At 38.2% G+C, this 26,398-nt stretch overlaps 1 protein-coding gene across 1 annotated transcript; it reads left to right on the forward strand.

Moving 5' to 3' along the window:
• Positions 1–25,024, forward strand: LOC125152567 (zinc finger protein 573). Its single transcript, XM_047834647.1, has 4 exons — positions 1–33; positions 1,320–1,452; positions 2,540–2,638; positions 23,313–25,024. The coding sequence occupies exons 1-4, from the start codon at positions 1–3 to the stop codon at positions 25,022–25,024; spliced, it is 1,977 nt and encodes a 658-aa protein (XP_047690603.1).
• Positions 25,025–26,398: the final 1,374 nt, after the last annotated feature.

Genomic DNA, 26,398 nt, shown 5'->3' on the forward strand with positions numbered 1-26,398 from the left:
ATGAGGTCTTACATTTCTAAAACCATGACCTGTGTAAGTTGATGATTCCTGTCTCCTTTCAATATTACAGCGTTAGTCTATGTGGCTTTATTCATTAATTAACCTAAAGCTTCCTACTTAAGAAGGCTTCATTCGGTTATTTGCTCTACAGTTTGCCCTAAAATCAAAAAGAGTGATAGCAAATAGCTCAGTTTCCTCCTGATAAATGTTTGCTATCCAGTGTTTTTGTATTTATTATCTAATTTACTCAATCCACTTCTTGTGCTTAGTCTTTAATCAAAGGCTATGATGGAGCAGTAGAAGAGTGAAGTCCCATGAAGGACATAATTGAATTTCCTTTATAGGTCTCTGGTTTGATGAATTAGAGATGTTGATCCCATTTAATTACCACAGGTAGACTTTCAAATCCTCCACAGACCTGAATATTCTAGGCAGATGAGATGGAAATTGGAAGTTGGTCTCATTCTTAGTATGTGATGGTATCTCATGTTCTTGAGAATTGTACAATTGGTTGGAAGCTTTTATATTCTGCATCTTTCTGAGAAATTGAGAGAAAGATATATCTATTTTGTGGTACAATGTGATCTGTTGAATTTGGATAACGTTTATTTGATTATGGCTCCTCCTTCATCAGGGTATGCTTAGGAACAAGAAAAAATATTGAGTAACTGATGGACGATAACAGTGAATGAGAACATTATCCTAAGGAATGTAAACGTGTTGATTTCTAGAATTGATGAAGACCTTTGAAATTTTGTCCAACCAAGTATATAAATGTCAGGGATGGATTAAATCTAAGATATCTACAATAAAATGGATTGTGACACAGCCAAAATTTATTTGTCAAAACAAAGAAAAATACTTACAATATATTCTGACAAAAGATGAACTCAATGCTTGTAGAAATGTCAAACTTTTTTGAAAAGCATTTTTTTTTTAACACAGAAATTCTTACATTCAATATAGGAGGAAAATCCTATCTTCTTTTAACTCTATAGGGAAATAATTTAGAACTTCACATTTTTTGAGAATTTCTACATCATGCAACTAGCTGACTACATGATTATGCATTATACTTTATTAAATAGGAAAACTTTAATTTCATCCATTCCCCAGTAAGTCTGAGTTATTGTGATAGCTCACAACCTGCAAAGACTTATCTGTAGCAATAAGTTTCTTCAGGAATATATAGACACTCTGCTTGGATTTTTCTAGCCCACTTGTACCTTATCACTCCCTTTCTCTAATTCATTCCTATAATCTCCTGTCTTTACATCTTGGAAATGTTTTTTTCAATTTCATACTACATGGGTTTGCAGTTTCAGGAATTAGTGACATTCAGGGATGTGGCCATAGACTTCTCTCGGCAGGAATGGGAATACCTGGACTCTGTTCAGAGGGACTTATACAGGGATGTGATGTTGGAGAACTATAGAAACTTGGTCTCACTGGGTAAGTTCATTTGTCACGAGAAATTTAGAATGTGCCCTGTGGTATGTTAACTTTCAACACAGTGAATTTCAAAGCTGCCTTTCAAGACATAAGTTGAATGAATACCTTTTTCTTGTTCCCAGAGGAAGGTTTGAGGTCTGTCAGTTTGTCAGTGCCTCTGCCATTAACCATGGTCATTTTCTCTTTTGGTGATATTCACATCTCCCTCTGGCCCTTCTTGTCATAGCCTCCCTTTCTTACTGGCCAAGGGGTGGACAAAAATTCCTTATATTTATTCCATTTATAGCTATTGTCCAAGAGCCTGGTTTCCCATTATGTTCACACTGAAGATTGCTATAGATTTGCTGTGTCTTCCACCTGTAGGGCAATTGTTAGATGTAGATTTGTAATTGGCTGTGACAATGAGAAGAGTCTCTATAACTTATATAGTGGTGGATTGGATAAACAATATTCATTTAAAACTGAAGAGTACACATTTCATTTCCAATTTTATATGATTTATGGTTGAAAGTTACAGTTCATGAACATGACATTTATAATTGAATGAATATTTTATAAGTGAATCAGGGTGCTTCTTATTTTCCTCTTAAGGCAATAAAATAATTATAATTGGTATTATGTCCCAGAAACTCTTCCTTGGGAGGGGGGAGCAGGGAATATATATACATACCTACAAATTTAATCATCAAGTAACCATGTGATAATAGTATTATACCCATTTTACTTGCCAACATTGTGGAACAGTGTGTTAAAATGACTTCCTCAAAATCATAAGGTTGGTAGGTATTAAAGGAGAAAGAATTTGGGCTCAGGCCCTCAGCTCTAAAGAATATTCTCAAACATTGTTAACTTTTCAATCACTTTGTTAAATGTTCTCTTAAGAGGAAGAGTCCGTATTAAATTAAAATAAAATTTCATCATACCTGCCTGGTTCCTTAAATCATCTCATCCTTCTATTATCTGAAATCTGTATCGGTAACATTTAACCTCTATTTCATTACAGATTTAAAGAAAACTAAAGATTTTGTGAGTTTTGCTTATATTTCTATACCATGTGGCCTTTTTTTTTTTTTTTTTTCCTTGCAAGCAGGACAGTCCATTTCTAAGCCAGATGTGGTTGACTTATTGGAGCAAGGAAAAGAGCCCTGGATGATTGTGAGGGAAGAAACACAAAGACAGTACACAGGTAAGGAGGGCAAAAGGAGGCCGTCAGGGCTGGTAGCAGCCTACATGGTAATGGGGAGGCGTACATCTCTGTGTTGTTTGTAAAGCCCTCCAAGGCACCAAGACTTGTGGAGCACGGGCTTGTGACCTGGGGAGGAAATAAAGGTCTCAACATGAACTATAGAGGAAACTTCAATTTTATTTACCAAGCACGTTATTTCTCTTACATTTCAAACCCATTTTCAGTGACAAGGAATCTCATTTTTCATTAGTGCAATCTTTTACCTGTATGTTGGATTCAACTGCTCTCCAGCTCCTCTTTTACGTACACACACATATCAATGCAATGATAGTGAACACGACTTACCAAGTCCCTGCTCTCATGGAATTTACATTGTATTAGAGTGAGGATAACAGTAAACAGGTAAATAGACAAATAATATTAGGCAATGGAATGAGCTATGACAGAAAGTAAGAAGAGATTGGGCCATTTGAGATAAAGTGGTTGGGGATGACTTTTCTGAGGTGATAACATTTGAGAGGAGACATGACATAAGGGCCCAGGACATGTGTTTGGGAAGAATATTCCAACCTAAATGAACAGCTTAGAAGACTCAAGAGGTGGCTGGGGGCAGTGAGGGAAAGGAATGAGGAGACTGGAGGGAGAGGGCCAGAGAGAGCTTTGTGAGTTTGAGCAGCACCATTGTACACCAGAATAGAATGCCTAAGGGGAGCGTAATTAAGTCTTATTTATTTTTAAGAGAGAGAGAGATAGAGTGCAAGCAGGGAAGGGGCAGAGATAGAGGGAGACACAGAATCTGAAGCAGGCTCCAGGCTCTGAGCTGTCCGCACAGAGCCCGATGTGAGGATCAAACTCACAAACCGCGATATCATGACCTGAGCCAAAGTTTGACACTTACCTGACTGAGCCACCCAGGTGCCCCTTTTTGTATTTAATTAACTTTTTTTTTTAAATCTTGTTTTTAAATTTTAAATTTTATATCATTTATTTATTTTTAAAAGTTTATTGGGGCGCCTGGGTGGCTCAGTCGGTTAAGTGTCCGACTTCAGCTCAGATCATGATCTTGTGGTCCGTGAGTTCAAGCCCCGCATCAGGCTCTGTGCTGACCACTCAGAGCCTGGAGCCTGTTTCGGATTCTGTGTCTCCCTCTCTCTCTGACCCTCCCCCGTTTGTGCTCTGTCTCTCTCTGTCTCAAAAATAAATAAATGTTAAAAAAAATTTTATTTTATTTTTTTTTAATTTTTTTTTTTTTCAACAGAGAGAGACAGAGACAGAGAGAGACAGAGCATGAACGGGGGAGGGGCAGAGAGAGAGGGAGACACAGAATCGGAAACAGGCTCCAGGCTCTGAGCCATCAGCCCAGAGCCTGACGCGGGGCTCGAACTCACGGACCGTGAGATCGTGACCTGGCTGAAGTTGGACGCTTAACCGACTGCGCCACCCAGGCGCCCCAAAAATTTTATTTTTAAAAGTTTATTTATTTTAGAGAGAGAGTGAGAGAGAATGGGGGAAGGGCAGAGAGAGAGAGAGAGAGAGAGAGAGAGAGAGAGAGAGAGACTCCCAAGCAGGCCCCCCACTGCCAGCACAGAGCCCAATGTGGGACTCAAACCCACAAACCATGAGATGAATGACCTGTGCCGAAATCAACAGTTGGACACTCAACCCACTGAGCCACCCAGGTACCCCTAAATCATTTTTTTAATGTTAGTCAGGGGCCTCGGGTGGCTCAGTCAGTTAGGCATCTGACTTTGGCTCAGGTCATGATCTCACGGTTCAGGAGTTCAAGCCCCACATTGGGCTCTGTGCTAATGGTTCAGAGCCTGGAGCCTGCTTCGGATTCTGTGTGTGTCTCTCTCTGCCCCTCCCCTGCTCTCTCTCTCTCTGTCTCTCAAAAAAATTAACAAATGTTAAAAAAAATAAAAAATTAAATAAAATGTTAGTCAAATACAGTGACATCTGGGTGGCTCAGTCAGTTAAGCATCTGACTCTTGATCTCAGCTCAGATCTTGATCTCAGGGTCATGAATTCCAGCCCTGAGTTGGTAGTGTCTCAAAGGGGGAAAGGCAAGGATGGATGTTATTGACATGGAAGTTTTGTTTAGGGCCAGTTTTTCAATGTGGACCCTAGGATTGCGTGAAGATCAAGATATAACAGTGGGAAATTAGTGGAAATTACATAAGAATTTTGAGGCTCAGGATTCAAAGAATCCTAGAGCACAAATTCTGTTGATGTTTTCCATTGAAGAGTTGATGGATCTTTCCTGGTAATGAACTTTCTGGTAATGAACAATCAAGCCAATTGCCTGTATAAGAAACTCCAGGAAAGTAAAATTGTGCTGTGAAAATAGTGGGATAATTACATCGTGTTAATGTAGACAGGAGGGTACATTCAGGGATTGGCAGTTCTCTGTGTCTAGGCTGAGTTGAGGGGAGCATGTCCTTGCAAACACCCTGAAAAGTATGCCTAGAGAATCCTTACATCAGACTTTGTAACCATCTGTGGAGCAGCCCACTTCTTAAGTCAGGGCAGTGCCCCCTCTGAGACATTACCAAAGCTCTTTAGAGGTGGTGTTTTCCTTTACCACATAAAGGTGACATGTGTCTTGTTATATTAATGAAAGTGATGGGCACCTGAGTGACTCAGTCAGTTGAGTGTCCAGCTTTGGCTCTGGTCATGGTCACACGGCTTGTGACTTTGAACCCTGTATTGGGTTCATTGCTGTCAGTGCAGAGCCCACTTCAGATCCTCTGCCCCCTTTCTCTCTGTGCCCCTCCCCCACTCATGTTCATTCTCTCTCTTTCTCTCTCTCAAAAATAAGTAAAACGGTTTTTAAAAAAATGAAGGTAGGGACACCTGGGTGGCTCAGTCAGTTAAGTGTCCAACTTTGGCTCAAGTCATGATCTCCCAGTTCATGTGTTTGCGCGGTCTGTGAGTTCAAGCCCCGTGTGGGGCTCTGTGCTGACAGCTCAAAGCCTGGAGCCTATTAAGGATTCTGTGTCTCCCTCTCTCTCTCTGACCCTCCCCTGTTCATCCTCTATCTCTGTCTCAAAAATAAATAAACATTAAAAAAAAATTATGGGGCGCCTGGGTGGCTCAGTTGGTTGGTCGTCCAACTTCAGCTTAGGTCATGATCTCACAGTTTACGAGTTCAGGCCCTACATTGGGCTCTGTGCTGACAGCTCAGAGCCTGGAGCCTGGTTGGGATTCTGTGTCTCCCTCTCTCTCTGCCCCTCCCCCACTCAAGCTCTGTCTCTCTCTCTCTCTCTCTCTCTCTCTCTCTCTCTCAAAAATAATAAATAAACATTTCAAAAAAATTTTTAATTAAAAAAATCAAGGTGACTTCTGGATCCCACCCAAGGGCAGGGGCTGGAGGACCAACCATGTGTTGGAGGGTTTCAGTCCCAACCCCCAGACTCTTGGGAGGGGAGAGAAGCTGGAGGTAGAATTAGCCAATGGCCAATGAGTTAGTCATGACTATGCAATGAAGTCTCCATAGAAACCAAAAGGACTGTGTTCTTCTGGCTTGGTGAACAAGTGTAGATATGGGGATAGTGGCACACCTGGAGAGGACATGGAAGCTCCAAGCTTGCCCTATGTACCTCTTCATCTGACTATTGATTCCTATCCTTTAATAAACTGATTAACATAAGTACACATTTCCCTGAGTTCTATGAGCCACTCTAACAAATTAAAAGAACCTAAGGAGGAGGTCATTGGAACCTCCAATCTATAGCTGTTTGGTCAGAAGCACAGGTAATAAACAGCCTGGGGCTTGTGACTGGTGTCTGAGTGGGGGATGGAAAGCAGTCTTGTAGGGATTGAGCCCCTAACCTGTGGAATCTGATACTATCTCCAGGTAGGTTGTGTCAGAATTGAGTTGAATTCTCAGACACCCTGCTGGTATCAGAGAATTCTTGGTGCTGGGGGTGGGAGGTAGGGAGGGGAGGAAAGGAGGGGAGTGCTTCTCCACCACCATGTTGGAATTGTGCTGGGAAACTGAAAGAGTCGATGTCAGTAAAACTATATATTGGCGCCAGCTCTTTTCTCGTATGCTTCTACACTTATGTTAACAGACACATATCTTAAGGAAGACTTTAGTTGAAGGACACATTGGGCCCAGTTTAGTTTCATGAATTAAGCACAGGGCCATTCCAATATGCTTCTATGGATAAGTTTACAAACACCTACATCTCAGTGAATGAAGAGGTTACTTGCAAAAAAACCCAAAAAACTGTAATATTCTTACAACATTATGAAAACCCTTGGGTGATCTAGGCAAAAGATTAACAAAACACTTTCCCATTCTGTATAAGGATTTGGTCTTTTAACTCTGCTTCCTTAAAAACAGACAAACCAGAATGTGTCGACTATTTTAATCAGTCTCATTATTTACGGTAAAATTGACCCAGTTGCGGAATTGCACCTGGCCAGACGGAGAGAACACTGTATTTTGGCTTCCTCTAAAGACAGTATTTATTGGGGCGCCTGGGTGGCGCAGTCAGTTAAGCGTCCGACTTCAGCCAGGTCACGATCTCACGGTCCGCGAGTTCGAGCCCCGCGTCGGGCTCTGGGCTGATGGCTCAGAGCCTGGAGCCTGTTTCCGATTCTGTGTCTCCCTCTCTCTCTGCCCCTCCCCCGTTCATGCTCTGTCTCTCTCTGTCCCAAAAATAAATAAACGTTGAAAAAAAAAATAAAAAAATAAAGACAGTATTTATTTAAGTACATTTATCGAAACTAAGTAATGAACGTTTGTACCATACTATTAATACTATTTAATCATAGACTTTGTTCAGATTTTACCAGTTTTCCACAAATGCCTTTTTTTCTGTTCTCCAATCAAATCCAGGATGCCATTTGGTGTTAGTCAAAATGTTTCTCTAGTCTTTACCAATCCGTGACAGTTTCATGGGCTTTCTGGTTTTTCACATCCTTGAGACTTGCATTTATTATTTCAGATATTCCTGAAGTCTGCTACTGGACTGCTATTTACTGATAAGTACATTTTTGTTCATTTTTGGTGACAGTCCCACAGAAGGGATGGCATGATCTCAGTGCATATTAGAGGGTCCATGACATAGATACGTGTTGTTACTGTTGCTGTCAATGTTAAACATTCTGTTAAGGTACTATCTGCCAGGTTTCTCTACTGTAAAGTGACTATTTTTCCCTTTCTAAATTTTTTTTTTTTATGTTTTTGTTTTATTTTTGAGAGAGAGACAGAGTACAGGCAGGGAAAGGGCAGAGAGAGAGGGAAACAATCCTTAGCAGGCTCAGCGGGTCAGCACAGAGCCCGATGCGGGGCTTGAACTCACAGACTGTGCGAGATCATGACCTGAGCCACCCAGACACCTATTTTTCCCTTTCTAATTGATAAACATCTTGGGGGAGAAACTTTGAGACAATGCAGATAACCTATTTCTCTTCCAATTTTCACTCGGTTTTCTGCAGCCACCAGTGTGGATTTTGCTTGGACTCATTTCAAAATTTTCAACCTCTTTTTCTATGGGAAGCAAATTTTACTATCCAGAATACAATATTTGCACAGTTCTCTTTTCCTTTAGCAGTACAGTATCCAGTCAAAATGATGTTTTCTAGAATTGTTTAGTTCTTCTTCATCCTCTTCAATGTGATTATATTATCCATTTTTTGTAGAATTAGCTCACTTTGTTATTTTAGGTACCTCTCCTGCCCTACATCCTGTTTCATATTTATTTATTTATTTCAGGTGTATGTGAACTATTACAGTGGTTCTAAGAGTAAGAACTATACAGAAAAGAATTCTCATGGGGCGCCTGGGTAGCTCAGTCGGTTGAGCATCTGACTTCCGCTCAGGTCATGATCTCACAGTTTGTGGGTTCGAACCCTGCATCAGGCTCTGTGCTGACTGCTTGCTTAGAGCCTAGAGCCTGCTTTGGATTCTGTGTCTCCTTCTCTCTCTGCCCCTCCCCCGCTCATTCTTTGTCTCACTCTGTTTCTCAAAAATAAATCAATGTAAAAAAATTAAAAAAAAAAAAAAGAATTCTCATGAAGTGTTGTTGCCCTTTCAATTTTGTTTTGTTTTGTTTTTATTTATTCATTTTGGGAGAGAGAGAGAGCATGTGCAAGTGGGGGAGGGCCAGAGAGAAAGAGAAAGAGAGAGAGAATCCCAAGCAGGTTCCATACTGCCAATGCAGAGCCTGATGCAGGGCTGGGACCCACAAACCACGAGATCATGACCTGAACCAAAGTCGTATGCTCAACCAACTGAACCACCCAGGCACCACCCCCCACTTCAATTTTGATACCCTGGTCTCATTTTTTCTACCCTATTCCCACTCCTTCAAAGTAAGTGATCCCATCAGTTTCTGGTTTATTCTTCCTGATTTCGTTTACATAGATACTTTTATGAGGTCCCATTCTTACATTGAACCTTAGCATATCTTAGATTCTCAATTACTCCTTGCTGTTTTCCCTTAATAATTTATCCTGGAAATTACTTCTCTTTTTTAAAAAAATTTTTTTTAACGTTTATTTATTTTTGAGACAGAGAGAGACAGAGCATGAACGGGGGAGGGTCAGAGAGAGGGAGACACAGAATCCGAAACAGGCTTCAGGCTCTGAGCTGTCAGCACAGAGCCCGACGCGGGGCTCGAACTCACGGACTGCGAGATCATGACCTGAGCCGAAGTCGGCCGCCCAAACGACTGAGCCACCCAGGAGCCCCTGGAAATTACTTCTTACAGCAGATAGAGAGCTTCCTCATTGCTTTGTGACTGCTTAGTACTCCTATATGTGGATGTGCCATTGTTTATTCAGTGACTTTCTTCTGTTTAGGCTTTTAGGTTGTTCTCAATGTGTTGTGGTTATAAATAACACAAAAGCAAATAGTCTGACCCATATGTATTTTTGTAGTATCATTGGAAGTTTAGCTTCCAGGTTGATTCCTAGAAGTGTGGTTTCTGGTTCCAAAGGTACTTGCTTATGTGTTTTGTGTGTGTGGTTGTTGTTTTTTTTTTTTAATCTTTATTTTAAGTAGGCTCCACGTCCCATGTGGGGCTTAAACTCATGATCCTGAACTCAAGAGTTACATGCTCTACTGACTGAGGCAGCCAGGTGCCCGATGCGTATGTGTTTTTGTATGATATTGCCAAAATCACCCCCCAGTCGGGTTTTACTAGTTTGTGTTTCCACCAGCCATGTATGAGAGTATCTTAACAACAGGAAACATATCTATTGTTCAGATCATAAAAAAATACTCTGAATAAAAACTCAACAACAGAATATATTGTCATACTTTTAACTTTTTACAAACCCAACATTTTTTCATATGTTTAAGAGCGATTTCTGTCTATTTCATGAGTTGTTGGGTTTGTGTCTCTCCCCCATTTTCTTTTTGTTTTTTAAAGTTTATTTATGAGAGAGCTAGACCAAGTGTGTGAGGGGCAGAGAAAGAGGGAGGGAGGGAGGGGGAGAGAGAGAGAGAGAGAGAGAGAGAGAGAAGGAGAGAGGGAAAGAGAATCCCAAGCAGGCCCCACCCAACTGTGGGCTCACTCTCACAAATCATGGGATCATGACCTGAGCTGAAATCAAGAGTCAGACGCTTAACCACCTGAGCCACCCAGACACCCCTTTATTTTTTAAGTAGGCTCCAGGCCCAGCATGGAACTCAACACAGGGCTTGAACTGAGATCAAGACCTGAGCTGAGATCAAGAGTCGAATGTTTAACTGACTAAGCCACACAGGTGCTCTTGAAGATTTTATTTTTACGTAATCTCTTCACCTAGCATGTGGCTTAAAGATACAACCCTGAGATCAAGAGTTGCATGCTCTTCCGACTGAGCCAGTCAGGTGCCCCCAAGAGTGATTTTATATATTAAGAGTATTAGCCCTTTGTCTGAAGTGTATGTTGCAAATATTTTCTCCCAGTTTCTCAATTGTTTTTTTTTTTTTTTTTGATTATGGGAGTTTATTTATTTCTTAATATAGTCAAATTCATCAGTCAGTCTTATTATCTCCGAATTTTGTGTCGTGGTTAGAAACTATCTCAAGGTTAAGGATAAATATATATATTGTCTTCCATTACTTGTATGGTTTTATTTTTTACATGTAAATCCGTAAACCATTTGGAAATTATTCTTGTGTATAAAATAAGGTCCTGGGGCACCTGGCTGGCTCATCAGTTAAGCATCTGACTCTTGGTTTCGGCTCAGGTCATGATCTCCCGGTTCACGAGTTCTGGCCCTGAGTCAGGTGTCTGCTAACAGTGCAGAGCCTGCTTGGGATTCTTTCCCTCTCCCTCTCCCTCTCCCTCTCCTCCTACTGCGTGCATGGTCTCTCTCTCTCTCAAAAATAAACTTAAAAAATAAGTAAAAAACATAAATAAAGAAAGTAAGTATGGGTCTAATGAAATATTTTTCCGTATGGCTACCCCAGTTGTCCCAACACCATTTATTTAAACATCTATCTTTGTTCCCTTCATTTGAAATGCCACCTTTATCAAATAATAAATTTCCATATATTCTTGGGTTGTTTTCTGAGCTTTCTATTCTGGTCTACTGTTTTATTTGTGTATGCATGTACCAATACTGCATTGCTTTTATTATGGGTACATTGTAGCACATTTTAATGTTTGTTAGAGCTAGTCCTCCCTTTTAGATTTTCAGTGTTTTTCTGCCTATTTTTGAATGTTTGTTTTTCCATGTAAACTTGATTATTAACTTTTCTAACTCCATGAAAAGCTTGTTGGTATTTTATTTGCATTGCACTAAATTTACAAAGTAATTTATGAGGAACTGAGATCTTTATAATGTCTTCCAATCCAAGAAGAGGGGTTGTTTCTCCATTTGTTTGAGGCTACTTCTGTGTCTTTCAGGAGTGTTTATAATTTTTCTGAAATAGGTTTTACGTATTTTTATTAATTTTATTCTTCAATGTTTAATCTTGTTCTTTACTGTTATAAATCACATTTTCTCTCCCATTTTGTACTTTACCTAGTTATGGTTTTCCAGTAGAAAGACTCAATTTTTTCAACAGGTTTATTGCTATATAATTTATGCAACATGAAATCAGTCTTTGAAAATGAACAAGTAAAAAAAATTTTTTTAAGTTTTTATTATTTGTTTTAAATGTTTATTTATTTTTGAGAGAGAGAGAGAGACAGAGTATGAGAGGGAGAGGGACAGAGAGAAAGAGGGATATATAGAATCAGAAGCAGGATCCAGGCTCTGAGCTATCAGCACAGAGCCTGACACGGGGCTCAAACCCACGAACTATGAGATCATAGCCTGAGCTGAAGTCAGACGCTTATCCAATTGAACTACCCAGGCACCCCATTTAAAAAAATATATTCATTTATTTTTGAGAGAGAAGAGAGAGAGAGTGTGTGAGCAGGGAAGGGGCAGAGAGAGACGGAGACAGAATCCGAAGCAAGCTCCATGCTCTGAGCTGTCCACACAGAGCCCTACTCGGGGCTTCAACTCACTAACCATGAGGTCATGACCTGCGCCTAAGTCAGTTGCTTAACTGACTGAGCCACCCAGGCGCCCCCTGCCCCACCCAAATTTTTCTTAAATAAAATGAACAAGTCAGGGATGCCTGGGTGGCCCAGTTGGTTAAGTGTCTGACTTTGGCTCAGGTCATGATCTCCCGGTTCGTGGGTTCGGGCCCCACAACAGGCTCTGCACTGACAGCACTGAGCCTGCTTCAGATCTTGTTTCCTTCTCTCTGCCCCTCCCCAGCTTTCGTGCTCTTTCTCTCTGAAAAATAAACATTTAAAAAACAAAAAAAGGGCAAAAAGCTCTTCCTTAAAGTGAACAAGTCAGTGTTTTTTTGTATAATCACATTTTGTGCAACCATCACCAGTGTATAACCCATCACCCCATGAAGAAACCTGATACCCACTAGCAGTCACTCTGTATACCCAGCATCTGATAAACCACTAGTCAACTTTCTGTCTCTAAATATTTGATTATTAGGAATATTTTTATATACATAGAATCATGTAATATGTAGCCTTTTATGAATCTCTTCTTTCATAATATTTTTGAGATTCATCAACATAATATGAAGTATCAATACTTTATTTTTTGTGGCCAAATAATATTCCATTCTATTATTTCTTTTGTTGCTTTGCTTTTAGTATCATACTTAGGAAATCATTGTGTTATCCAAGTCTCAAAAATTTACTGCAGTGTTTTTTTTCTAAGCAGTTATTAGTTTTAGTTCTGACATTTGGCCTTTGATCCATTTTGAGTTAATTTTCATGTGTGCTATACGGTGTGAGGTTCCAACTTCATTCTTTTGTGTGTGAATATCCACTTGTTCCTAACACTGTTGCTTAAGACTCCACTGAATTTTTTTGGTTCCCTTTTCAGTAATGAATTGATCATAATTTGAAATTTTATTTCTGCACTCTGCATTCTATTCCATTGATCTATATATCTGTATATGCCAGCACCATACTGTCTTGATTTATTGTAGCATTGTAGTAAGTTTTGAAATCAGGAAGTGTGATTTCTGTTATTTTGTTCTTTTTTGTTTGTTTTCAAAATTATTTTGGCTATTTGGAGCCTCCTATATTTCTATATAATCAGATTGTCATTTTCAGCGACAAGAGCAGTTGACATTTTGATGCAATGGATTGCATTGCATCTGTTGATCAGTTTGTGGAGCATTGTAATCTTAGCAGTATTGTCCTTCATGAACCTGAGAGGTCTCTCCTTTTATTTAGGTATTTAATATCTTTCCACAGTATTTTTAAATTGTCAATGTATAGATCTCAGGCTTCTTTTGTTCAACCTATTCCTACATATTTTATTCTTTTTTATATAATTGTAAATGGCATTTCTTTCTTAATTTTGTTTCTGGATTGGTACCCTTGGTCTTATTTTTAAAAAGTTTTACCCTTTATATCCTGGTATACTATTATATCATCTATAAATAGGGATAGTTTTATTTGTTCTTTACCTCTTTTTCCTATCTCTGATTTATCTTGTCTAATCAAATAGTTAATATCTTTAGTACAGTTAAACAAAATTTTTTTTAATGTTTATTCATTTTTGAGAGACAGAGAAAGAGCATGAGCAGGGGAGGGGCAGAGAGAGAGGGAGACAGAGAATCTGAAGCAGGCTCCAGGCTCAGAACTGTCAGCACAGAACCCAAACCGGGGCTTAAACCCACAAACCATGAGATCATGACCTGAGCCAAAGTCAGACGCTTAACTGACTGAGCCACCTCTTTAGTACAGTTTTGAATAGTTGCAGAGATAGTCAGCTTCCTCGATTTGTTCTTGATCTCAGCAGAAATCCTATGTTTCCCCACCTAATAAGATACTAGCTTTAGAAATGAGAGAGAGAGAGAGAGAGAGAGAGTGTGTGTGTGTGTGTGTGTGTGTGTGTATTTTCTGTTGTGGAAGTATCCCTGAGCTCCTGTTTGCTTGGATTTTTCTTTGTTAGTATTTTATACGGTCTCTCTTGATATTCAGAAGTTATTTTGGCCCATATTTTCTTTTAGTGTCTCTTATCAGGTTTAGATATTAATATTTTTTTCATAAAAATTATAAAAGAATTAGGAAGCTTTCCTTCTTTTTCAATGACCTGGAACACTTTATGGAGCATTAGCTCTATAGCTAAAAGCAGTCATGGCCTTCTGCGACTTGTCTCCCAATAGGTCCTCCAAAAAGGACAAATGAATGAAAAAGTAGTAAATCTAGACAATCCACATCCTAGCATATCTTTAAGGCAAGATACCAAAGTTCCAGATATCTGTAAGAAAAGGACTAAAGTTAAAAACTCCAGGACACTCTCCCAGTAAAGGTGGTTTTTCTTGCTCTATAATAGTAAAATTAATTAGTATTCAAAGTGCATAACCATGAAAATGATTTTTACATAAATCACCAACTGATAAGATTTTGCCATATCTATTTTATTTCTCTCTACACTACATTTATGGAGGTATTTGAAGGCATGTCTTAGGTATCATGACTTGACCCATGAATCATTCAGCAAACGTCTCCTGAGAATAAGGATAGTTCCACAAATAAGGGTATTTTTTCTTTTTTTTTTTTTTTTAAGTGTATGTGTATATATGTTTGTATATAATCTCTACACTCAACATGGAGCTCAAACTCATGACACAGAGATCAAGAGTCACATGCTCTTCTGACTGAACCAGCCAGACACCCCAAGGGTGTATGTCTAAAAATTAATATAAATATTTTTCACAGAGAGGAGGTTCTGTTTTACATAATTGCTAAAATTATTCTCAGGAATTATTCTTTATGCATTTATTGACATAATCATGAGATTTTTTTTTCTCCATTGTTCTGTTACTGTGTTGAATTCTGTTTATTGACTGAATTCTGGAATCCAGTTCTAGTCATGGTGTGTTGATATATTATCCCTTTTCAATATTGTTAGATTTGAATTTTTAATATTTCCTTTACGTTTCATGAATGAGATTAAACTATATTCTTTTTAAGATTGGATATAATGATTATGTTAGCTTTATGAATGTGTTTAGGAGAATGTACCCTTTCTTCCCCCTTTTGACATGGTTGGGTTAATGAAATATTCCAGAAAAACCATCTGGGCCTTCAGTTACCATTGTAGATTTTTTTAAAAAACTTACTCAGATTGGGGTACTGGGCTGGCTTGGTTATTAGAGCATGTGACACCTGATCTTGGTGTTGTGGGTTCGAGCCCCACACTGTGGGTAGAGATTACTTAAAAAAAAAAAGTTTTTTTAAATAATAAAACTCAGATTACACCATGCTAGAATTGTTGAAGTTTTCTGTGTGTTGATTTTATAGAGGTTACTTTCTAGAGATTTATGCATTTCATTCACATTATTAACATAATGGGTTTTTTTTCATGATGTCACTTTACTGCATTTGAGGTGTGGAGGGCCGATAAGTGAGGTCCCTCTTAGCTCACATCCCTGCATTGGATATTGCTGCAGTCTCCTTCTTCTTTATCAGTCTTGAGAGAATCACATTAGTAACATTGCTTTGAAATACAATATCGGCATTGTGGATCCTCTATGGTTTTTGTGGGCTCTATTTTGTAAGATGACTTTTATCTTTCTTTCTAATTTGTTTTTATTTTGTTGCTCTTTTTCTGGCTTTTTGCAATAAATGTTTAGGTGATTAATTTTCATGTTTTCTCACATGTATGCATATCTGTTGTATAAATTTTTTCTACTGTAACTACATTAGATTGGAATGGATGCAGATATTATAATTTGGTTTAAAATTTCTTTGTTTTTAATGTTTATTATTTTTGAGAAAGAGATGGAGTGTGAGCAGGGGAGGGGGAGAGAGAGAGAGGGAGACAGAATCCAAAGCAGGGTCCAGGTTCCAAGCTGTCAGCACAGAGCCCAACACTGGGCTCGAACCCATGAACCGCAAGATCGTGACCTTAGCCAAAGTCAGATGCTTAACTGACTGAGCCACCCAGGCACCCCTTGGCTCAAAATTTCTGTATAAAAGTTTAGGAAATACTACCTTAGGTCTACTATTTTCTTTCTCCCAGCTTTTTGTTTTTAAAATTCATCAAACCAAATGAGAATATTAAAAACATATATGTAGTTGAGGTGCCTGGGTGGCTCAGTCAATTAAGCATCCAGCTCTTGATCTCAGCTCAGGTCTTGATCTCAGGAGTTTAAGGTCATGAGTTCAAGCCCCGTGTTGAGCTCCATGCTGTGTGTGAAGGCTACTTAAAAAAAAAAAAAAGTATATGTGTATATACGTGTGTGTGTGTGTGTGTGTGTGTGTGTGTATGCATATATATGTTAGTTAATTAGCCTTCACACAGATTTGCCTTTTTCTCTCTCTATATGCACCTTTCTTCTTGGCTCACTTGATGGTAAGTAGCAGTTACCATTAAATTTTACCTCTCAAACACTTCTGTATGCATTTCCTAAAACTAAAAACTTCTATGTAGTCACACTATTATTATCATAGCAATTCAGCCCTACATCTAACATAGAGTCCATATTTCAGTTTTTGAACTTTTCTCCAAAAATGCCATTTGTAAAATTTGTTTCCAGGAACCATTCCAGACTCATATACTGTATTTGGATGTGAGGCTTTGTATCTTACTGTCATCCTACCTTTTTTTTTCCCCTTTGAGTTTGATTATTTTGTAGCATCCAGTGTAGTTTTCTCATGGAATATCTGCTTTCTAGGTTTGATGTTTTCTTCTTATGATTAGAATAAGGTTAAACATTTTTACCCAGACTACCACAGAGGTGGTATGTAATTATCTTTTTTTAGTAAACTTTATTTTAGAATGATTTTAGATTTATAGAAAGTTACAAAGATAGTAGAGAGACTTCTGTATATATCTCCTGATTTCTGTCATTGTCAACAACATCATTCAGATACATTTGTCAAAACTAAGAAAATGACTTTCATATTAACTAAACTCTAGATTCTATTTGTGTATTTCACCAGTTTTTCCATTAATGTCATTTTTCTGTTCCAGGATCCTTCCATTCTGGGTACCACATTGCATTTATTTTTCATGTCTCCCAGTCTCTTTTCCAGTCTTTCCTGGTTGGTGACAGTTTTTTAATCTTTCCTTGTCTTTCAGGAATTTGACTATCTTGACAGACTCTACCAGGTCCTGCAGAATATTCCCTATTCTGAGTCTGTTGTTTTTCTCATACTTACACTGGAGATAGGGGTTTTTAGAAAGACTGCAGCAGAAGTGAAATGTCCTTTTCATCGCATCATGTGCGGGGTACATGATATCCACTGGTGATGTTAACCTTCTTTCTCCCCTCCAAAGTTACTATTTTTCCTTTTCTATACTCTACTCTTTAGAAGCAGCTCACTAAGTCTAGCTTACCCTGGGGGGCAGGGGGCCTGGATTGGGAATTAAGCTTCTGTAGGGTAGGAAATCTATATATTTTATCCGGAATTCTGTATAAAAGATTTGTCTCTTGGGGCACCTGGGTGGCTCAGTCAGTTGGGCGTCCAACTTCAGCTCAGGTCACGATCTCACAGTCCATGGGTTCAAGCCCCGCATCGGGCTCTGTGATGACACCTCAGAGCCTGGAGCCTGCTTTGGATTCTGTGTCTCCCTCTCTCTGCCCCTCCCCCGCTTGTGTGTGCTCTCTCTCTCTCTCTCTCTCTCTTAAAAATAAATAAAACATTTAAAAAATTAAAAAAAAAAGATTTGTCTCTTCCCCCTTTATTTCAGTGTGGGCTTATCCATATTTATTTTAGACTTTGAGTTACAATTAAATGTTATTTCTTTTGCTTTGAACATTGATAGCTCTTGTGTCCATATAATATCCCCATCCTTTTGTTTTTTGAGGATTTCTTTCCTGGTACTGTTTTCAGATTCATTTTGTTTTTTCCCCTTCCCTGGTCCTAGAATCAGCCATTTCTCTTAAGAGCCCTGGTTTCTTTTACTGGAAGATAGTATTTAGAAACCAAGATTTGAGAACTAGGTATACTAATTGTTGCTGGTATGCCATTGCTGCTATGCCCTCTAAACAACCTAACTAGGTAATAAATGTCTGCATAGTCACCCATGTATATATACATGTATCTGTAATTGTTTTATTATCTATCTGTCTGTATTTACATTAAGCTAAACATGAGTTCTTACTGATGTCTGCAACTCCCATCCAGTATTTCAGGATGCATTCTAGCCTTCTTGTCTCATTTATCTGTAACTTTCTCCTCCAACAGTGACAAAACTGGGTTCTACCATCCATCATCCATTTACTTATTTGTTCACCCCCAGTGTACATGGAACATGGCTTCAGAATTGTTTTCCCATGAGAAACAAATTTACTAACTTGGTAGTGCTTATGTGCAGTTCCATTTGCTTTTAATTTTCATTCAAAACATTGATTTTTAAAGTTTATAACTATTATTGTAGTGTAGGGCACAGTTTGTTTTGGTGCATTGATCAACTACGAGCACTTCTTAATTTCCCAATATATGTTGATAATATATATTTTTTATAATATTAATTTCTAGTATAACTTGTGATCAGACAACATAATTTGTATGCTTTTGATCCTTTGAAATATGTAGAGACTTGATTTATAGCAGTTTATGGTTTGTTTTTATAAGTAATTTGTGACTGAAAAGGAACTGAATTCTGCAATATTTGGCTTATAGCCATTAAGTTCTAGGTCCACGTTTATTAAATGTCGCACCCAGAGTTTGGATTGTGTCAATATTTGGTTTATTTCAGGCTGTGTTAATAGATGAACACAAAATTAATAACCCTTATTAAGCAATCCTCCATGTGCGTTGTAGAAAATTAGAAAATAGAGACAGGCAAAAGTGTTTTCAAGATATTAAAATACCTTATTCCTACCACTTTAACACCTTAGTGGATATAAGACATACATGCATATACATGTCCCTCTTTTTATTAAAGAGACATCATATTCTTACTGTTTTATAACCTGATTTCTTTATCAGTGATTTTTCTATTTTATATTTCTATTACATTTTTATTTTATTGCATCTTCAAAACCCAAATCCTATTCATATTACCCCATTTGGCCCAATCTGATTTGTTCAAATCAGTATCCCAATGCAAGACTGTGCATTGTCTCTTTATATCACTGAAATCCCTCTTAATCTAAAACATTCCCTTTATTTCTAATACTAATCCTTTGAAGAGACAAGGCCACTTATATTGCAAAATTTGCCATCTTTTGAACTTACCTCAGTATTGTCCGTGGTATAGTTTGTTTATTCTCTACCCTTTGTATTTTTGTAGATTGGAAATTATTTTCTCTCTTGAGGGATGTAGATTGGAAATTATTTTCTCTCTTGAGGGATTCACATTAAACATTTGTGGCTCAAGTACATCATAGGCGGTTATGGGTACTCTATCAAAAGACACAACATGTATTGGATTACACTGCTAGTTTTGGAATGTTAAAACTTTATTAAGCTAACAGCTTGATTCCTTCATCATTCAGTTATATTTTTTGCTTTTGTAACTGAACAAAAGTCCCTCTGATCTTGCTTCGGCATTATGACAGCAATCAGTTCTGCAGCGATTACTCTCTTCATAGTTGTAAGAACAGTATACTTAATACGATTGGGAATTGTAAGGTAGTTGTTTCTTTCAATTCTATCATGATTTCTACAGTTTTTTATTGACACGATCTATTTGGCTATTTGGTTATGTTGAAATATAAATTGATTGGAATACACAGGAAAATATATTTGAAAAAAAAAGAAAGAATATATTTGATTTTTAGTTGCACATTATTTAATGAAAAAATAACTGGGAAATGGCTTCTGTTATCTGAAAAATAATGTGTTTTTTTTTTTTTTTATTTGAGAGAGAGAGCAGGGGAAGGGCAAAGGGAGAGAGAGGGAATCTTAAGTAGGCTCCACACTCCACGTAGAGCCTGAGATGGGGCTCATTCCTACGACCCTGGGGTCATGACCAGAGTCGAAATTAAGAGTTGGTGGCTCAACTGACTGAGCCACCAGGGCACCCCATCATTATATTTTTATCTATCTTTCATTTACTTAATATGTTTAATCCAACATGATCACTTTTCCTGCTTTTTTTTTTAATTTTCACAATTATGACCAAACACAGCATAATATTCAGAAGCGTGTGTTTTTCAACAAAGCCATAAATCTTTTAAACTTTCCTTACTTTTTTAGCCCAAGATTTGTGAGCATTATCTTGTATCTTCCCTGCCTTGGTCTTGGAATCAAACATTTCTAGGGGCGCCTGGGTGGCTCAGTCAGTTGAGCGTCTGGCTCTTGATTTCAGCTCAGGTCATAATCCCAGGATTGTGGCATCAAGCCCCACATCAGGCTCCACACTGAGCATGGAGCCTGCTTAAGATATTCTCTCTCTCTCTCTCTCTCTCTCTCTCTCTCTCCTCATAAAAATAAATAAATATTTCTTTAAGGATTCTCTGATCATAATATTGGATATTTAGAGATGACAGTGTAAATGATCAGGGTGCTGATTGCTATACTAGCCTTTTTTTCCTTTTAGAGAGAGTGTGCACGTGAGTAAGGAGAGGAACAGAGAGAGAGAGAGAGAGCATCTTAAGCAGACTCCACACTCAGTGCAGAGCCCACCACAGGGCTCAATCCCTTGACCTGAGTCAAAATCAAGAGTTGGAAGCTCAATCAACTGAGCCACCTAGGTGCCCCAACTACTAGCCTTTTTGACATTTTTTTCTATTCCATGAAAATTGACCTGTTTCAGATTTTTGTCCTTTGTAGGATAGTTTTTGATCAATATTTTCCTGTTTGTCTTTCCCTTTCACAATTTTAATTTTTTGTTTGTTCTCCCTTTTGTTAATTAGTTTAGCTAGTGTACCATCACATGTTGATTTTTTTTCCCCAAGAGATACCTTTTTGAATTTGTTTGTTGATTTTCTGTTTCCAAACTCATTAAAATCTGGTTTTTTATCTTTATTCTTTTTGTTTTCCTCTCACTTACTTTGATGTTTTTTCTAAGCTTTTATTAGTAAATTATTTATTTAATTTGTGTCAAGGTGACAGCTTTTCTCTGGGCATTAGGGCTGGATGTTGTACCTTCTGAAATGTAGTATTTTCATCTTTTGCCTGGTTATATTTCTCTACTTTCACTGTTTATTTCCTTAGTACAATAAAGATACTGACTCTGTTTTTTTATTTTTGACTGCTGACAGCTTTCAAGCCCCACCTCTCCTTCTGCTCCACTTTTGGGGAAGCTGATAAAAAGCCTGAGAGCTCCCTACATTGGTCCCCATGGAAAGTCCAAACCATGCAAACCCCTGCCCTGGAACCCTCAGCCCTGCACCACACCCTAACCAGCATAAAAAAAAAAAAAAAAAAAAAAAAAAAAAAACCTAAGTCAATCTCTTTCCAATCACTCAAGTCCTTTTCAGATGTATTTAAGAACCACTCTGCTCTTTCTAGGAAGCCTCATTATACGAGTAATAAATCGTTTCACACTTACATGATGTATGCATGTCATCATCAGTCTTGACGTCCAAGTCAAAGTTTGTGTGGTTATCCATTCTGCCTCTGCTGGTTGTCCACTACATTTATTGATCTAGCATTTAATTAGTAAAGAGCCTTTAGTTTTCTAGATGGAGTGCTTTTTGTTTTCTGATGTTGCTCTTATTTTCAGCGTTATTTTCTGAGGTCAGAGTATGTATCATTCCACCTGCTATACACATCCCACAATTGAGTCACAGATGAATACTCTTTGCCCTTGACTCATGCCCCCTTCATTGTGCACTGATACTCCTGAGTCTTTTCCTGAATCTCGATTGCCATCTTCCAGCTTATATCTGATATTTCCTTTTAACAGTCAGTCCCAGACACTCTGGTACCCCAAAACATTCCTCCATATTATAATTTCTTGATTCTCTCCAGCATCTCCACATGGAAGGAATTTCTTATTTGATTTGAGTACATATCTGTGAATTGACTGAAAACATATCAAAATACTTATCCGGGAAGTAGAAGGATGGCTGGTCTTGAAAATAAGGAAAAGGAAGAGAGGATGTGGTAAAGGAGATGAACCAACACAGATTTAGTATATTTAGAATGGAGAAGGGATAACAGAACTGAAGATAAGCAAGATCAATTAATTATTTAGCACCTATAATACATCATAACCCTGTAATTCAGTGATGAAAAAGGAAGAATTGTGTCTGCTCTGGGGGAAGTTTAGGGAACTGTTTAGAATATCAAATAAGGAGGGGCGCCCGGGTGGCTCAGTCAGTTAAGCATCCAACTTCAGCTCAGGTCATGATCTTGCGGTTCATGGGTTCAAGTCCTGCGTTAGGCTCTGTGCTGACAGCTCAGAGCCTGGACCCTGCTTCGGATTCTGTGTCCCCCCTCTCTCTGCCCCTTCCCTGCTCACAGTCTGTCTCTCTCTCTCTCTCAAAAATAAACATTTAAAAATTTTTTTGTATCTTAAAAAAAAATATCAAATAAGGAAATTAATGATATCATAATTGGAAACAAAGGGATGGTGGAAGGAATGAAGTGCTAGAGCATTAAAAGGGAGACATGGATATAATACTTAGAGTTAGCAGGTGCAGCCTTTCTAAGGGTAGGATATTCATCCTGAGACTAAAGGATGAGAAGGGTCAACCTACAAAGTGCTCAGGTCTAAGGATTCTGGTCAGATGAAATCGTCTGTGGAAAGCATCAAATGATAAGGAAGTTTGTACCATATTCTAAATGCTGTAAAGAAGGAGACAGGGCGCAGAGGGGTCGGTGTTTGGACATGATGCCATATAGGTAAGGAGGAGTCCTGCTATCCTCAGAAAGGGGTTTGGATCGTATTCCAAGAGTAAAGAGAAATCACTGGACAAACCTCGGATGAATTCTTAACCTTTGATCTGTATTTAAATCAGTGATAGATTCAAAATAAAGATGCCATCCAAGGTATTTTTTTCCTCTCACTTCTAATGTAGTTGTCCGTGACACAGCAGGATATCAGATTTATAACAAGCTTGCCAAAGATCGTGGTCCACACCTAAATTTCAGAAACTTCACTATCTTATGTAACTTCACATACATCTCTGAATTCTTGACCTTTCAACAAGTTCATAACCATATTTTACAATTCAATAAGTGCTTCATTTATTACAAGTGTTGGTTCATATTTCTTTCACAGAAGTCCCATATTCTCTGTATAAGAAATATAAATATTTTTTGGTTTTCTTCTTTTCTTTCAGATTTGGATTTACATTGTGAGGTAATCAGCTATGTAGAAATGCCCACTTATGAAAAAGATGTATCTTCTACACAACATCAGAGCATATATAACAGAGAGAAACTCTATGAGTGTAAGAAATGTCAGAAGAAATTTAGTAGTGGCTATCAGTTTATTCTACATCACAGGTTTCATATTGGCGAAAGACTCTATGAATGCAAAGAATGTGGGAAGAACTTTCATAGTGGCTATCAACTTACCCTACATCAAAGATTTCATACTGGCGAGAAACCCTATCAATGTTCAGAATGCAGGAAGAACTTTAAAAGCGGTTATCAACTTACTGTACATCAGAGATTTCATACTGGTGAGAAAACCTATCAGTGTAGGGAATGTGGGAAGGCCTTTATTTATGCCTCACACATCATTCAGCATGAGAGAATCCACACTGGCGGGAGGCCTTATGAATGTCAGGAATGTGGGAAGGCCTTTAGTCAAGGTGGACACCTTAGAATTCATCAAAGAATTCATACTGGTGAGAAGCCCTATAAATGTCAGGAGTGTGGGAAGGCTTTTAGTAGGCGCTCAAACCTTGTTGAACATGGGCAAATCCATACTGATGAGAAACCTTATGTATGTGAGAAATGTGGAAAGGCCTTTAAAAGAGGTCATCAACTTACTGTACACCAGAGTGTTCATACTGGTAAAAAACCATATGAATGTAAAGAATGTGGAAAGGGCTATACCACTGCCTCATACCTTATTCTACATCAGAGAATTCGTAAAGGTGGGAAACCATATGAATGTAAGGAATGTAAGAAAACCTTTACCTTGTATAGAAATCTTACTCGACATCAGTGTATTCACACTGGCGAGAAACTTTTTGAATGTAGGCAGTGTGGGAAGGCCTATACTACTGGCTCAAAACTTTTTCAACATCAGAAAACTCACACAGGTGAGAAGCCTTATGAATGTAAGGAATGTGGAAAAGCCTTTAGTTTATATGGATACCTTCATCAACATGAGAAAATTCATACTGGTGTGGAACACTTTGAATGTAAGGAATGTAAAAAAGCCTTTACTTTGTATAGAAATCTTATTCGACATCAGAGTATTCATACTGGTAAGAAACTTTTTGAATGTCAAGAATGTGGGAAGGCCTATAGTACTGGCTCAAACCTTGTTCAACATCAGAAAACTCATACTGGTGAGAAACCCTATGAATGTAAAGAGTGTGGAAAGACCTTTAGTTTGCATGGGTATCTTAATCAACATCAAAAAATTCATACTGGTGTGAAACCCTATGAGTGTAAAATATGTAGGAAAACCTTTACTTTCTATAGAAATCTAACTCTACACCAGAGTATTCATACTGATGAGAAACCTTTTAGCTGTAAGGAATGTGGGAAAACCTTTAGACGTAGTTCACACCTTACTGCACATCAGAGTATCCATGCTGATAAGAAACCCTATGAATGTACGGAATGTGGGAAATCCTTTAAAATGTATGTATACCTTACACAACATCAGAAAATTCATACTGGTGGGAAACCCTATGATTGTAAGGAATGCGGGAAGACCTTTAGTCGTGCTTCAAACCTTGCTCAACATGGGAGAATTCATACTGGTGAAAAACCCTACGTGTGTAAGAAGTGTGGAAAAGCCTTCAGATATGGTTCAGCCCTTAAAGCACATCAGGGAATGCATACAGATAATGAAACTCTAAGAACATAAGGAATGTGAGAATGCCTTTAGGTATGGCCCAAACTTTTTTAATATCAGCCAGTTCACAGTGGTGAGAAATTATTGAATGTTAGTCTTTATAGGTATGTCTTCACCAAATGAGAGAATTCATAATATAGTTATGATTTCAGTGTCACTCCTGTTTTAATGGAATATCTGACTATTTAAACAATGGCAAATTAAACCCTGAATAGCCAAAGCAGTCTTGAAAAAGAACAAAACTGGAGGTGTCACAATCCCAGATTTCAAGATATACTACAAAGCTGTAGTAATCAAAGCAGTGTGGTACTAGCATAAAAACAGACACATAGGTCAATGGAACAGAATAAAGAACCCAGAAGTAAACCCATGACTATATGGTCAATTAATCTTCAACAGAGGAGGCAGAAATATGCAACTGAAAAAAAAAAAAAAAACAGTCTCTTCAATAAATGATGTTGGGGAAACTGGACCACTTTCTTACACGATACACAAAAATAAACTCAAAATGGATTCAAGACCTAAATGTGAGATAGGAAACTATTAAAATTTTAGAAGCCAGCATAGGCAGTAATTTACATCATCTGTAGCAACATTTTTCTAGATAGGTCCCCTGAGGGAAGGGAAGCAAAAACAAAAATGAACTATTGAGATTACATCAAAAGAAAAAGCTTTTGGGGTGCCTGGGTGGCTCAGTCGGTCAAGCGTCCAACTTTGGCTCAGGTCATGATCTCACAGTTTGTGAGTTCAAGCCCCATGTTGGGCTCTGTGCTGACATCTTGGAGCCTGGAGCCTGCTTCGGATTCTGTGTCTCCCTCTCTCTGCCCCTCACCTTCTTTCGCTCTGTCTCTCAGGAATAAAAAAACATTAAAAAAATTTTTTTTAATAAAAAGCTTTTGCACAGCAGTCAACAAAACTAAAAGGCAACCTACTGAATGGGAGAAGATATTTGCAAATGACATATCCGATAAAGGGTTAGTACCCCCAAAATATAAAAATTTGCAGAACACACACACACAATGTAATTAAAAAATGAGAAGACATGAACAAACATTTCTCCAAGGAAGACAAGATGACCAACAGGCATGAAAAGATGCTTAACATCACTCATCATCAGGGAAATGCAAAACAAAACCACAATGAGATACCATGTCACAACCGTCAAGATGGCTAAAGTCAGCAACACAAGAAATAGCAAATATTGGTGAGGATGTGGAGAAAAAGGAAACCTCGGGCACTGTGGTGGCAAGGCAAACTGGTGTAGCCACTGAAGAAAACAGTATGGAGTTTCCAGAAAAAATTAAAAATAGAATTAACATAGCACCCAGTATTTTCACTACTGGATATTTACCCAAAGAATACAAAAACACTAATTCAAAAAGATGT

The sequence above is a fragment of the Prionailurus viverrinus genome, chromosome E2, assembly GCF_022837055.1.
Source record: "Prionailurus viverrinus isolate Anna chromosome E2, UM_Priviv_1.0, whole genome shotgun sequence".
NCBI lineage: Eukaryota > Metazoa > Chordata > Mammalia > Carnivora > Felidae > Prionailurus > Prionailurus viverrinus.

What these genes read in the sequence shown, in the direction of transcription:
- LOC125152567 (XM_047834647.1), top strand. Translation starts at nt 1, where the DNA reads ATGAGGTCTTACATTTCTAAAACCATGACCTGT. An exon ending in TAGAAACTTGGTCTCACTGG is followed by an intron (nt 1,453 to 2,539) that starts GTAAGTTCATTT and finishes TTTCCTTGCAAG; the next exon opens with CAGGACAGTCCATTTCTAAG. An exon ending in AACACAAAGACAGTACACAG is followed by an intron (nt 2,639 to 23,312) that starts GTAAGGAGGGCA and finishes CTTTTCTTTCAG; the next exon opens with ATTTGGATTTACATTGTGAG.